This window comes from Fundulus heteroclitus, chromosome 23 (genome assembly GCF_011125445.2).
Source record: "Fundulus heteroclitus isolate FHET01 chromosome 23, MU-UCD_Fhet_4.1, whole genome shotgun sequence".
Classification (NCBI taxonomy): Eukaryota; Metazoa; Chordata; class Actinopteri; order Cyprinodontiformes; family Fundulidae; genus Fundulus; species Fundulus heteroclitus.
This window is the reverse complement of record NC_046383.1, coordinates 20,185,270-20,197,323: the sequence shown is the minus strand read 5'-3', so window position 1 is coordinate 20,197,323 and position 12,054 is coordinate 20,185,270. Positions and strand designations below refer to the sequence as shown.

The following is a 12,054-nucleotide window of genomic DNA, read 5'->3' as shown; positions in this document are numbered from 1 at the left end:
AATACACCAGAGAGGCCAGGGATGGAGATGTGAGGAGTAGAACAACATCCTGAGATTTGGACATCTCTCAGAGCTCAGTTCAAGCCGTCCTCTGAAAACAGAATTTCATACAACTGAGCTCTGGAGGAGCTGCAGAGATCCAGAGCTCACAAGATAATCTGTCTGCAGGGAAACTAATAGTGTGCCCTCAACAAATCTCAGCTTTGTGAAAAATAGAAAGATTTAAAAATACACCTTTGACCCAGTTTAAAACGCTATGGGTTTTAGGTAACTCTGAAAACAACACCCCTGCTGCAAAACCTGCAGTGGTAGCATCATGGTGTCTTTATCTCAGCTGGTCCCGGTCAAAGATGGTGGGAAAACAGAGCTAAATTCAGGGTAATCCCGAAGAAGAAAACCTGAAACAGGCTGCAAAGTACTTTAGACGGGAGTGAAGTTCACCTCCCAGCAGATGACACTAAACATAAACCCACAGCTAATGCAGTGGCTCAGATTTAACGAGATCTATGTCACAACGGCCCAGACCTAAAACCAGCTGAGAAACTGTGGCAATAATTCATGTTCACGGAAACACGACGTCCGATCTGACTGACCTTCAGCCATTTTGCTAAGAAGGGGCAACATTTTTATTATCTTGATGTGCAAAACTGATAGAGATGCAACCCAGAAAAATTTGGACCTGTAATCACAAACCAAGTTGGATCTAAAAAGTACCGACTCAGATGAGCTGAAGACATGCGTGGTGCAATTTCTAGATTTTTTATTTTTATTTTTTTTTTTTTATATCATTTACCTCCACTTCACAATTATGTATCAGCTATAGAGGGGCAAAAAGTACCGGAGAGAGAACAACAGAAAGTGTCAAAAACCTTTCTTTCTACCAAAACTGAGTTAACATTCAATAAAAGCTGAGCAGGAAACACTCACTGACCACTCACATGCAAGAGGAAACAAAGTGAGCTTTAACATAAAAGGCAATGTTAATGTATTTTTTTATTTATTTTGGTATTTAAAAGAAGAGTATAACTTGGACCCAAAGTACACTACAAGGGTTGGATAACATTAAGCTTTTTGTTGTGGAAAAAAAAATCTGTTTAAAAATGTAAAATACAAAACTTTGTGAAGATTTTAGCTACGAAGGCTGCAAGCGATGTAATGAGGTTAAGTCCACCAGAAAGGGCTGAGCTTTGGACACGTTCATGGTAGAACCTCTTGTTTTACTGCAAATGCACCGTTTGCAATAATGCGTGACTCCTACGTTATTGCATTTTAAGTAACAAAATGTATACTTTTTTTTTTTTTTTCAAAAAAGGGAAGTGAATTATTAATTTACTTGCATTTACTCATTTATTTAAATGACTCATAAGCTTAAGTAGTTAAATGAAAAATCTGCAGAATGTCGATGAATCAGCAGAATATTTGCCAGAATCCCCAACTACTAAAATAATCAGTGGATGCAGCCCTATATCACATATAATATTAATGTGGCAATTTAAGGAGACAAATCTTTTTCCACTATGCTGTTTTCACTATTAAGTGACTGAAAGGCAAAATATTTGAGGATTTTAACTCGGTGATAACCAAAAACAGATGTCATCCAAAAAGGCCATATGACCGTTTTCCCTAACTGCCCACATTTGCCCATTAAATGGCTTTCTGGGGCCCAATAAATTAAAGGTATAATATAAATACTATAAATGCCATCTATGACAGTATAAATTCATATAGGAGTGTGTTTTAGTGTGCAATACCTGGCCAAATAATCATTACGGATCAGGAGCAGGTGCTGCATCAGGGACAGGAAGTGATTTTCAGCCTTGGAATCCTTCACCGTGTTGACCAAGATCTCAAACACTTCCCTCACATCATTGAAGCAAGTTAAGGATCAATAAATGCACTCAGAGGATCTTGTTAAAAAAAATTATATACACCACAAATCCTATCCTTAATAAGCAACAGCCTTACAGAAATCCTTGTTCTAAACTGAAGTATCGTGAAGCATCATTACAAGTATGGTGATGTTAAAATAAGCCAATTACATCACACCAGTATAACATCTATGTTAAAATTAATTTAAAGCACTTAATGGGTTTAAAGCACACAGACAACACCAGCGTTGCTTGGAGCAAAGCAGACAGGGTTACCCTGGAGACACCTGGTGTTGAAAATCACAACTTCAAGTCAAAGGCACTGAAATACATTTAGTTCGGCTTGTTGTAATAACTCCACTCATAACTCATTTATTGAATTACCGGGGGGATAAACACAGTTGTGATAAGAATTAGTCATCCTTTCAGACACAAACTAGTTGTTTGCAGATCTGATAGAAGCTGATATTATGATCAGTATTCTTACTATTGCTGCTTGAACAATTTTCCACTGCTGGTATACAACAGCATCAATAAAAACTGCATTCAAAAGTACGACTCGATGCACTTATTGTGTAGTTAGGCAGTGCAGTTTAATGGAACTGGTGTTGTGAAAGCATATTTAAATTTAGGTATATTTTTAAAAATATCACTGCTGCTAAAAAGGTGCTAGACTGCATGACTAACAAACATTTCAGGGCTAATTTAACACCACAGCTAACATAGTTATAATGTGAACATTGAATTTGGCAAAAGTAAACAAAAATTGATGAAAATAAGGAAAGAAACGGAGGAAGTCACTGGACTGTGTGTGCATGTATGAAAAAATTCTGATTTTAAAACTGTCAGTGGACAAAATGTAATCTATCATCAAGAAATCGATCATGGAAGAAAGAAAATATGTTCAAATTTCACTGCACAAGTTATTATGCAGCTAATCAAAATGTATAACTTTATAATAGGTCTGCATTCCAAATTGGTCATTGGAATTTTTTTTTCTTATCCCACTTCCAGAGTACTGGGCACAAAATAAAAAAAGTACAATAATAATTATTATTATATAAATAAACAGTGCCATGCATTTCTTTATGTTGAACGTAATGGGAGTGCCATTTTCAACCAGGAGCCACTTTTGCCCGCTGAAAGGATATTCCATTTCCATGCGGATGTCATCGAGACGTCCTTTAAGGTCCTCCGAGTCATCCTCAGCCTGCTCATCAAACACCTGGAGCTGCACCTTTAGCTCTTCATTTTCTATCCCCCGGACCTCCTGCGGGGAACAGGATGGGATGGAAGCAGACAGATGAAAATGCTCAGAGGCGAATGGCAGGTGGTGTGTCACGGTGAAATATGTTTGAGCTTGGACAGCTGAGATAAAGTTGTCTTTTTTTTTTTTTCCTGAGCAGGCGTGTGCAAGTCCATCAACAAGTTCATATTCAAGACGGAAAAAAGTAACTGTGTGAGCATGTATAGCCAACGTAGTTATTTACCTTCAGCTGCTCTCTAAGGCCCAGTCTTAAGAGTTCAGAGCGAATATGGATTCTAAAGTCCAGTTCCTCTGCCCGGCTGATCAGGGCGTTGATCAGCTGCATGCATCCACCCTGCAAAAACACACAAAGTTAACTTCACATAAAGAAAACTGTTACATGTGGAAACAATTGTTGCCTTTTATTCAACAGATTGTACCAAGAATGACCTTATTCTGGTCCAGGTGGAAAACAGACCGCATACCTTAAGAGCATAGTTATGATTGTTCATCCCAGTTAGAAGAGGCTGAAATCTCTCAATGTCCCGTTTCTCTGCTTCCTCTGTAATGGCCTCCAAAACACGCTCATGACTTGGGGGCGGGGGAGAAAAGAGAATTTATTTAAATATCTAATATTTAACATATTTTAAAAAATCCTGAAAAGAACATGTTGAATGATTTACTAACTACCCACACCAACCTATAGGAAAAAAAAAAACAGTAGAGAGATGATTTACAATAGCGCCAGGTTAGCGCTTGTTTATATTTATTCTTACAGGTTTTCAGGATGCTCCAAGATGCAGATGGCAGAGAGCAGTTTGACAGCATCCACCATCATGTGGGGTACCCGGGGGTTGATGGCTCTGACCAGGAAGCGAATCCCGTCCGCTGTGCCCAACATGGATTTTAAACCATACTAAGGGCAAAGAAACACAAAGTCATCTCAGAATGGACTCACGGTTTTTCCGCCTGCAGCTTCACACAGAACTCATTTACTTGGATCATTAACAAAAGCATCCTGATAAAAATCTAAACCCTATTTGCATTAGGCAAGAATACAAGTTAAACGGAAAAAAATTAACTACATTAAAAAGAAGCTTTTTCATCTGCATTTATTATTACATGCACAATTAATATAACAAACATTTTCCTAGGGTTGGCAATAAATTAAAAGTAATTATAAGATAATGCATTTAGTTATAAGATATAGAAGCAGAATTCCTAAAGTAGTTACAAGAAATTCTGCTTCTATTCATCTTTACTGCTTCCTTTACATTTTAAATTCATGTATCATATTGTGTATCATAGAAAGAGCTAATTATGCTGCCCGTCTTTACCTGGACAGCATTTATTCTCTAATAACTATAACTGTATAAAAACAGCTTCATATGTTTTAAGATTCATACAAATAAAATAATCTTTAAAAGTGGTCCTGATGCCCTCTAGTGGTATGAATGTATAAAACTTGATAGAGTCCAGATTTAGCAGTCCTAGATAAATTTCATTTGCTCTAGTTTTAAAGACTAATCTTATTAACCTGAAGATAAAATACACAATTGTCTTACCATGTTGTTCATGAAGGCTTTTAGACAGCGAATGATCTCATGCTGACATTTGTTTCCCATATGCCTAGATTGAATAAAAAGAGAATGTAGGCATGGTGGTTTTACAAATACAGCTGAAACCATAACAAGTGCCACTTTCTAAAGGGATTTCTGTGACTTACGGGTTTTCGTCTTTCTCGTTTTGAAGTCGGTCGAGTAGCGACAGGAGCAGCGCGAGGCCCTCGTCTCCAAAATTCTGCACCCAGCTGAAAGTGACAAAATGAACAAAACAGTGTTTATTGGTGTGGCCAAGCCTGGGGTGTGATTACTTTGTCTCTGCTATGGTTCACAACAAAATCCTGAAACTTGATGGAATCACCGTGTCCGTTATTTAATTATTTAATTAACAAGGATCTGGTTTGAAGCCCTAGGTGGAGGAATAAAAGTTGTCAAATCCCTTTTGGCCTGCATGCGTTACCTGACAGGGTTGTTGTTGAGTGAGACCCGCAGGGATTCCAGACAGCTGAGCAGCTGCGCATCGCGGTAGTCCCCCCTCAACTCTTGAATGTACATCATTGCTGACTTGGACCTCTCCTTCTGGTCCTGTCCCTGAAAAACACAGCGACACCAGAACATAAACTTAAAGGAGCGGATTAAAGTTTAAAAAAGGTATCATCTTATGTATTGGTTGTCCCACATGTCAATCATTGTGACGCTCTCACCTAATGGTAAGTGTTCGTTCCTTTGTACTTTGTTTGCTGGCTGCACAGTTCTAGTGTTTATGTTAGCGGTTAGCATTCAGTGTTAGCCGATTATTGTAGCTCCGCTGCTCTCACCATATACTTTGAACATGGCTGAGAGTCGCAAGAAGCAAACAGCGTCCAAGTTTATGAGAAGTAGAGGAAGGCCTCAGTAGAAAGAAATAAGACCAGAGTGGATCTGGGAGATGATTTCATGCGATCCCCCGGAGGAGCGGGTAAGGCTGTCTTGCACATAGCCAGTTATTCAGAAAGGGCCTTGGGTGTTTCTTACCTATATTTCTGGAAATATCCTCGACTACCTTTAACTCGTGTGCAATTATATTGTAATGTACATCATCATAACACGACAGGTAGAACTTTTCAACAGAACTTTTCACAGTTTCATACAGTTTTATAGAGGGGGCCCAATTACAGAACAACCATTAGAGCTGCACTCAAGTCCCGCATTGTTAAACATTTGAATGACAGACTTTGGAGACTTCTTGAGATAAACTTAATCCAACCGTTTGATTTTTGTTGTCCAGTGATAAGTGTTTATTATTATGTAAGTGTGTACACATTCATGCACTTATAAACTGCGACCCTGCGCTGCATTGCTGTCAAATGCCCAAACAAATACTACATGGCCGACTCCCTAACGTCCTACAACACAAACGGCAACAAGATGAAAGAAATATGGGAAATAAACACCAGCTGTTGATATCAGATCAGTTTTACTTAATGGGTGGATATTAATACGTTACAAAATGGCCATCATCAGCTGAGGTTCGTGTTAATGCAGTTATATCACGCAGCCATGGCCTTTCTCTGCAAAACCAGAAATGTTCTCTAAAAATATGTGTTAAATGAATAGGTCTAATTGTAAGAAGTGGCTGGTAAAAAAAAAAAAAAAAAAAAAAAAAAAAAAGAAACAATTTATAATTAAAGTTTTCCTCCTCCCCTTTGAGTCTCAATTTTAAAAGGATTGCAAAAAAAAAAAAAAACACTTGGCAGATATATAACTGAAAACCATGTAGAAGGTCAGCCAATCCGCAAAATCAGATGTGAATTTAAAAAAGATTTTCATAGAAGTCTAATTTATTTTTTGAATGTGTGTTTTTCTGAGATCTTTGTGATGCTTCAATGATGAAACCAAAGATTGGGATTTAAAGTATGTCAAAGCTGTCTGTACAGTGATTTCAGTGCAGTCTACTCCGTATTTATCCTGTTAGTTTAGGTACTTACAGCTTTAGAGGTGTGGAGGTACTGGGAAACCATCTCTCGTTTAATCGATATGTCTTTTTGTCTCAGCGGTCGCTGCTTTTCCTCATTCAGGTTCATGTCCACCTTAGAAATGGAAAGAACAAAGGAAAACAAAAATTAAATAAAAGTCAAAGATCTTTGTGTATTTAATTTAGGTAATTGATCCAAAAAAAAGAAAATATTATAATAATGATAAAAGAAGATAAAAATGTTATTGCTACACTCATAGCTTAATGTATTCTGATACTCTAGGTTTTAAAAATCCTAGTTGGTCTAACTGGTACTTTTTGCGATCAGTTTAAAGAGAGATCAAATATTTTAAAGAAACTATTCTGTTTAACAAGGTGTGTATTAATAAATTAAAAGAACATTCAACACATATTTTACAAGTATATATCAGGACCTGTATTAAGATTTACCACCTCCTAACGATATAGATGGGTAAAGGTATTGAACAGGATAGGTGGTAATATATAAACATTGTGTTAATCGTTTATCTCTTGGAAAAAAATAAAAATAAAAAATAAAAATCATCAATAGAAAAAGCACAGCCACATGTAGGCTCTTTGAACAGCGAGAGCTTCTTTAGTTTACCAAGCTGCACGTGTGTTTTATTCGACACCTTAGAGGCTGCATTCCCCACAGAAACTTCTTTTTCTCACCAGCATCTTTTCGAAGAGCGCCAGGATATCGTCGTCACTTTGTTCAAAGAGCATAGCGTTCTGGGAGGAGAGCTCGTAGCTGGCAGCGGAAGAGTGTCGGTGACTTGGAACCTGGGCAGGCTTCTCCTTGTCCTTGTCCTTTTTCGTTCTCATACTGGTGAGACGCTCCAGCTGGGATGGTGAACAAGACGAGATGGGTTAAAAAGGAGACATGGATGGAGGGGTTTACCTAACAACAATGTAAGCCCCAGTCGCCTTTTAAAGAGCACCGACAAAGTCAACTTTCATCCTTTACGTCGATAGGTTGTTTAGTTTGAAGAGAAGACATTAGCCCCATTTAGACATTAAATTCTTCCAAATTTGAAAGTAATAGACATTGGGCAACAGCTAAATTATATGGTGAGAATAATAAACTTAAGCAACACGACCATTTAAAAAAAAGGAAGGTAGAAATCCCTCCTGTATCAAATAAAAAGGTTGGTATTCAAACAAATGTGACCAACCTTAAGAGGGACATTTAACTGATGGCTCATTTACTTTGAAAACTTAGTCCTGCCAACTGTATAGATAAATAAGCCATGTTTTACACACACATGATCAAAATGGAATTGAACTAGCCCCTCACACTCTTTCAACCTGCATACATAAATTGATGTATGCAGTATGAATTTGCATTTAACCCCAACTTAAACTACAACACAGCTGCTGCTGTGCAGGTTTAGACCTCCCTTAGATGCTCTAATAAAGCAAGAAACACTCCAAACAAAAGTCTGAAAAGGGCTAAGATCTTCAAGGAGCACACGTTTAGTCAAATGTGAGGACTGTTAAAGGCGTTAGAAATTTTGGCACAAAACAACGCCACACAAAGTAACCCACACAGGAGCTTTCAAATGCTCAGGGTTTAAGGCTTTGTGTTAACTTTGTGTATACTGCCAGGACATGGACTGTGTATAAAAAGAAAACTGAAAACACAAAAAAACACACGGAGGAAGAAAACCCAGAGTTTAGAAACGCATGACGTCTCGGCACAAAGATGTTGTGACCCCGTAATAATTCACCCATCTATGTGTCAAGCACCCAGGCTTTCCAAACAGTTCTGATACATAAGAAAATAAATGAAATCACACACATTAAAGCCCAAGTACAAAGAAAGACAACACACACACATTTAAAGATGGTTATGGCCGACCAGGTCGCTGACAGACAGCAGCTGTCGAGTCGAGCTCAGGCGACAGTAACACACTAACACACAGCAGCAAACCTACCTCATCAGGGAACAGCCGTTTCAGTTTCTGCAGATCGTGTGAAAAGATCACAAGGAAGGTGGGGAGGGGTGGGGGATTTGGGGGTAGGAAAGGTATGAAAAATCAACCCGAGATGACAGAAAAGAGGCGACAGGGAGGAGGAGAGAAAGAAAGAATCCATTAGACAGAAATTAAATGACAGGCAACAGCTCCGGGAAATCTATGCAGAGCTCAGCAGTAATTCATGAGTGATTCAGAGTGAAATCAAATTGGGATGAAAACTTGATCCACTTCTTAACTGAAGATAATTATGCTCTATATTAGGGCACACACATTCTATGGTGAGCTATAAACTAGAAAGTTTTAACTAGCAATAGCCACAGAGGGAAAAAAAGTCACCAAGATCATTCTAAAAGAAAATGGCATATGGGAGCCACTAGATGGCAGTGTGCACCAAGTAATGAATGAGTGACACATTTAACCTCCAATTCAATTACTGAAGAAGCACAGCAGCACTGAAGATAATTTACACGTTAGCACACACAAACGATAACTGACATTTTGAAGAGTCGAGCATATGTGGAATAAAGTGTAGGATGTGACCAATATTTAGGTTTAGAAGGTGCATTTGCAAATAGTGTTTATATAAAAGCAGATTGTAAGTTTTGACGAGTACAAAGATCCTCCTACCAATATGTCAACAACTGACAAACAAGAGAAGCCAGGAGAAAATATGCCCCCGCTTTATATCTTACCTTTCCCTCTTACAAGATTTAATCCTATTTGCATTTATTTAAATTTGTTTCAACATCTAGTATCAGTCACTTAAGACCAGAAGTTTTAATGACATAAAAGAAAATCTTCCTGTGATGTTTAAGCCTTTTTGTTTTGATGAAATTGAAAACTGAAAAATGTATAACTGAGGGGATAAAGGACTTTAAAAATCCATCAGCTCCACACTGGAGACCCTTTCAGCTACAACCTGCAAGTACTGCACACAGTTCCACTAATTACGTTTCATATTAAGCAAAACTTCTGCAAACAACAACTCCAATAAGTCATACTATCAAGAAAACAGAAGCTGAGGTGAAGGAGGACGCAGCCGAATCTAATGTCTGTAACATTTGGCAGAAATTCATACCAACTCGTGAAGGCTATTTTCTTCAAACATTAGGAACGGAACGACTGTCGAAGTAATGGCCGTTAAAATTAACAACGCGTTTGAAGTTGACATTTTCACCGCCCACCTGCCAGCTGTGAGGTAATAAGACTGAGTGTCAGACGTGCGTCTGTTAGTGAGATCATCCGACCGGCCAACTGTGGCTCGGTGGGAAGAGCGCAAACTGAAAGTTGTGGTTTCGATTCCAGCTTCCTCCCTTGCCGCTTGCTGATGTGCCCTTGGGCAAGACACTTAACTCCACGTTGTCCGCCCGCGGTGTATACTTTGGCAAATCTAAAGCATAGTTCTGCTCGGATAATGGTGCACATTTCACGGCAGCGATCAGGACTTTGCTTTGGATCAAGCTGGACAAGTTAGGACTATGTGGCCGCACAACTCAAACACGGATCTGACATTAGTCGGAGTGGATTCTGGGAAAAGTGCAAGACTCAAAACTAGTTAGAAAAATAAACTGAAGTTCTGCTGCTTAAACCGCAGCTTAAATTATGCAGTGATAATCTGGCTGAAATCATGTTTAAGATAAGGCAACTCTTACTGTAAAAATAGCCAAGAATAGCTTACCAGAAGAAGAAAAATAGCTCTAGAACTAACTACCTGAGGAAAAACACAGGAAATCTATTTGATTTGTACATTTTTAGGTGACTTTCTATCGTGACCTTAGCTGCCAAAGCAGATTTCTGACCTAATGAAGATATTTCACATGTTCCTTCTGCTAAAGTTAGCTTTATTTACAGGAGAACAAATCAGCTGCATGCACACAGAAGCTTATATATGCATAGTTTAGATTCATATAGTCTGTTATGAAACAGACCAAGGGGGATATAGCTCACAGGCACAATTCCTATTTGTAAACATTATAAAGAGCTAAAACGAGGACGGTTAGTTTTACATTAGTCCTCTGCCTTAAATGGCAGCTTGTAATAACGGTAAACCTGTGGATTACAGTGAGCTGTAAACATTTCTCCGCAGAGGCTTGAATGGAAAGACTCAGTGAAAACGAATGCTGACCCAAGTTGTTGGCCACGTCACATATCATTTCCCCCCCATATAGTGAGGAGTAATGCCACCATCAGCGCTCTGGAGGAGTACTGCTGCTCTCCCTAACCGATAGTGACAAAGCAGGGCTTCCTCTCTGCAGCTTTATCTCTCCCTTCTCAGACAGGCCTGTCAGTCTCCCTCTGTTCAGCGCTGCTCTTCCCAACGCTTCCTCCGAAGCTACAGAAAGGCCAGTGCAGGAAGAGATCATAGCCTTTCTCCTAAAAAAATAAATAAAGAGGGTAACGAGAGTCTATGGTCACCATGTTGGTAGAGCTGCATGATATTAGAAAAACGTGATGTATGAAAATATTGGTGAATGTCACAATAACAACAAATAAATGAGAACAAAATGATGGGGTCTTTTTGCTTTGGGTTGCATCAGGCAACAGGTGCAGCTTCCCTCACTCCCCAGATACTCGCCCTACTTGAAAAGACCAGGAGATGTGAAACAAGGAAAACAATTCTTGGTCCTTTAAAAAAAAAAACAAAAAAAAAAAAAAAAAAAACTGTTTGCCCCAATGGGCTCGCACTTCCCTGCCCATTTAGTTCACCAACTACAGGTGCACAACATACTGCACTGCAATTATCACTGTAATAATATGGGTAAAAGCAACAACTGAAAAAGGGCTGCTGGGATGCAAGCTCTAATATTTCCAGGTCTATGCATTCAAGCTCTTCGTGTCAAACTTGATGCCAAAACTTAACATCGATTTTACAGCATGAGATGATAAAGCCTACAGCGTGTGATGGAAAACCACGTAATGGTGTAAAACAAAGATGGAGACGGGGAAACGTGGCTTGATTGCAATGAAGAACAATGACATCACAGTCACATTTTGGCCTGTTGTCATCCAGCCCCATGATAAACACGAGATCAGGCTAAATATTTCCAGTAATGCTGATTGCTAAAAAAAATAATAAAGTTAAATTAACTACCAGAAGACTGAGAATCACTTCTATTTATATTGTCTGTAACAAAAGGAAAGTTAAAAGCATTTAAAACGTTTATAAGGGGAGGGGCGTACAGTGTTTGTTGATCACGCCGCGTTGCTGTGACTACGTACTTGAGGGGAAGCAGTATGGTGGCGGGCGCACCCAGACACCGCTATCGTTTCATACACATCATGCCGAAGCAGGAAATGTCAAACTCTGCTGCATCACACAAGCTGAAAGCATTTCCAATCACACTATCTAGCCACTAAATGAATAAAACAACATCGGCTCCATTGTTTTGTTCTGGGATAAATTAACAGAAACCTTTATGATTCA

The 12,054-nt window shown here is 38.8% G+C and overlaps 1 protein-coding gene across 3 annotated transcripts in view; it reads right to left on the bottom strand.

The window, feature by feature from the left end:
* The window catches only part of LOC105932686 (protein diaphanous homolog 1), a 125,029-nt gene that overhangs the window by 84,204 nt on the left and 28,771 nt on the right, over positions 1–12,054 (bottom strand). For 2 of the 3 annotated variants that reach the window (XM_021321148.2, XM_036127039.1), the window contains exons 2-12: positions 8,589–8,615; positions 7,324–7,494; positions 6,644–6,745; positions 5,137–5,267; positions 4,841–4,924; positions 4,680–4,743; positions 3,891–4,030; positions 3,600–3,705; positions 3,359–3,469; positions 3,020–3,138; positions 1,752–1,868 (exon numbers count right to left, since the gene is read on the bottom strand). In XM_021321148.2, the coding sequence (XP_021176823.2) occupies positions 1,752–1,868; positions 3,020–3,138; positions 3,359–3,469; positions 3,600–3,705; positions 3,891–4,030; positions 4,680–4,743; positions 4,841–4,924; positions 5,137–5,267; positions 6,644–6,745; positions 7,324–7,494; positions 8,589–8,615 (1,172 nt within the window). The remainder of the gene's footprint in view (positions 1–1,751; positions 1,869–3,019; positions 3,139–3,358; positions 3,470–3,599; positions 3,706–3,890; positions 4,031–4,679; positions 4,744–4,840; positions 4,925–5,136; positions 5,268–6,643; positions 6,746–7,323; positions 7,495–8,588; positions 8,616–12,054) is intronic. The other variant, XM_036127041.1, reaches the window with a different exon arrangement.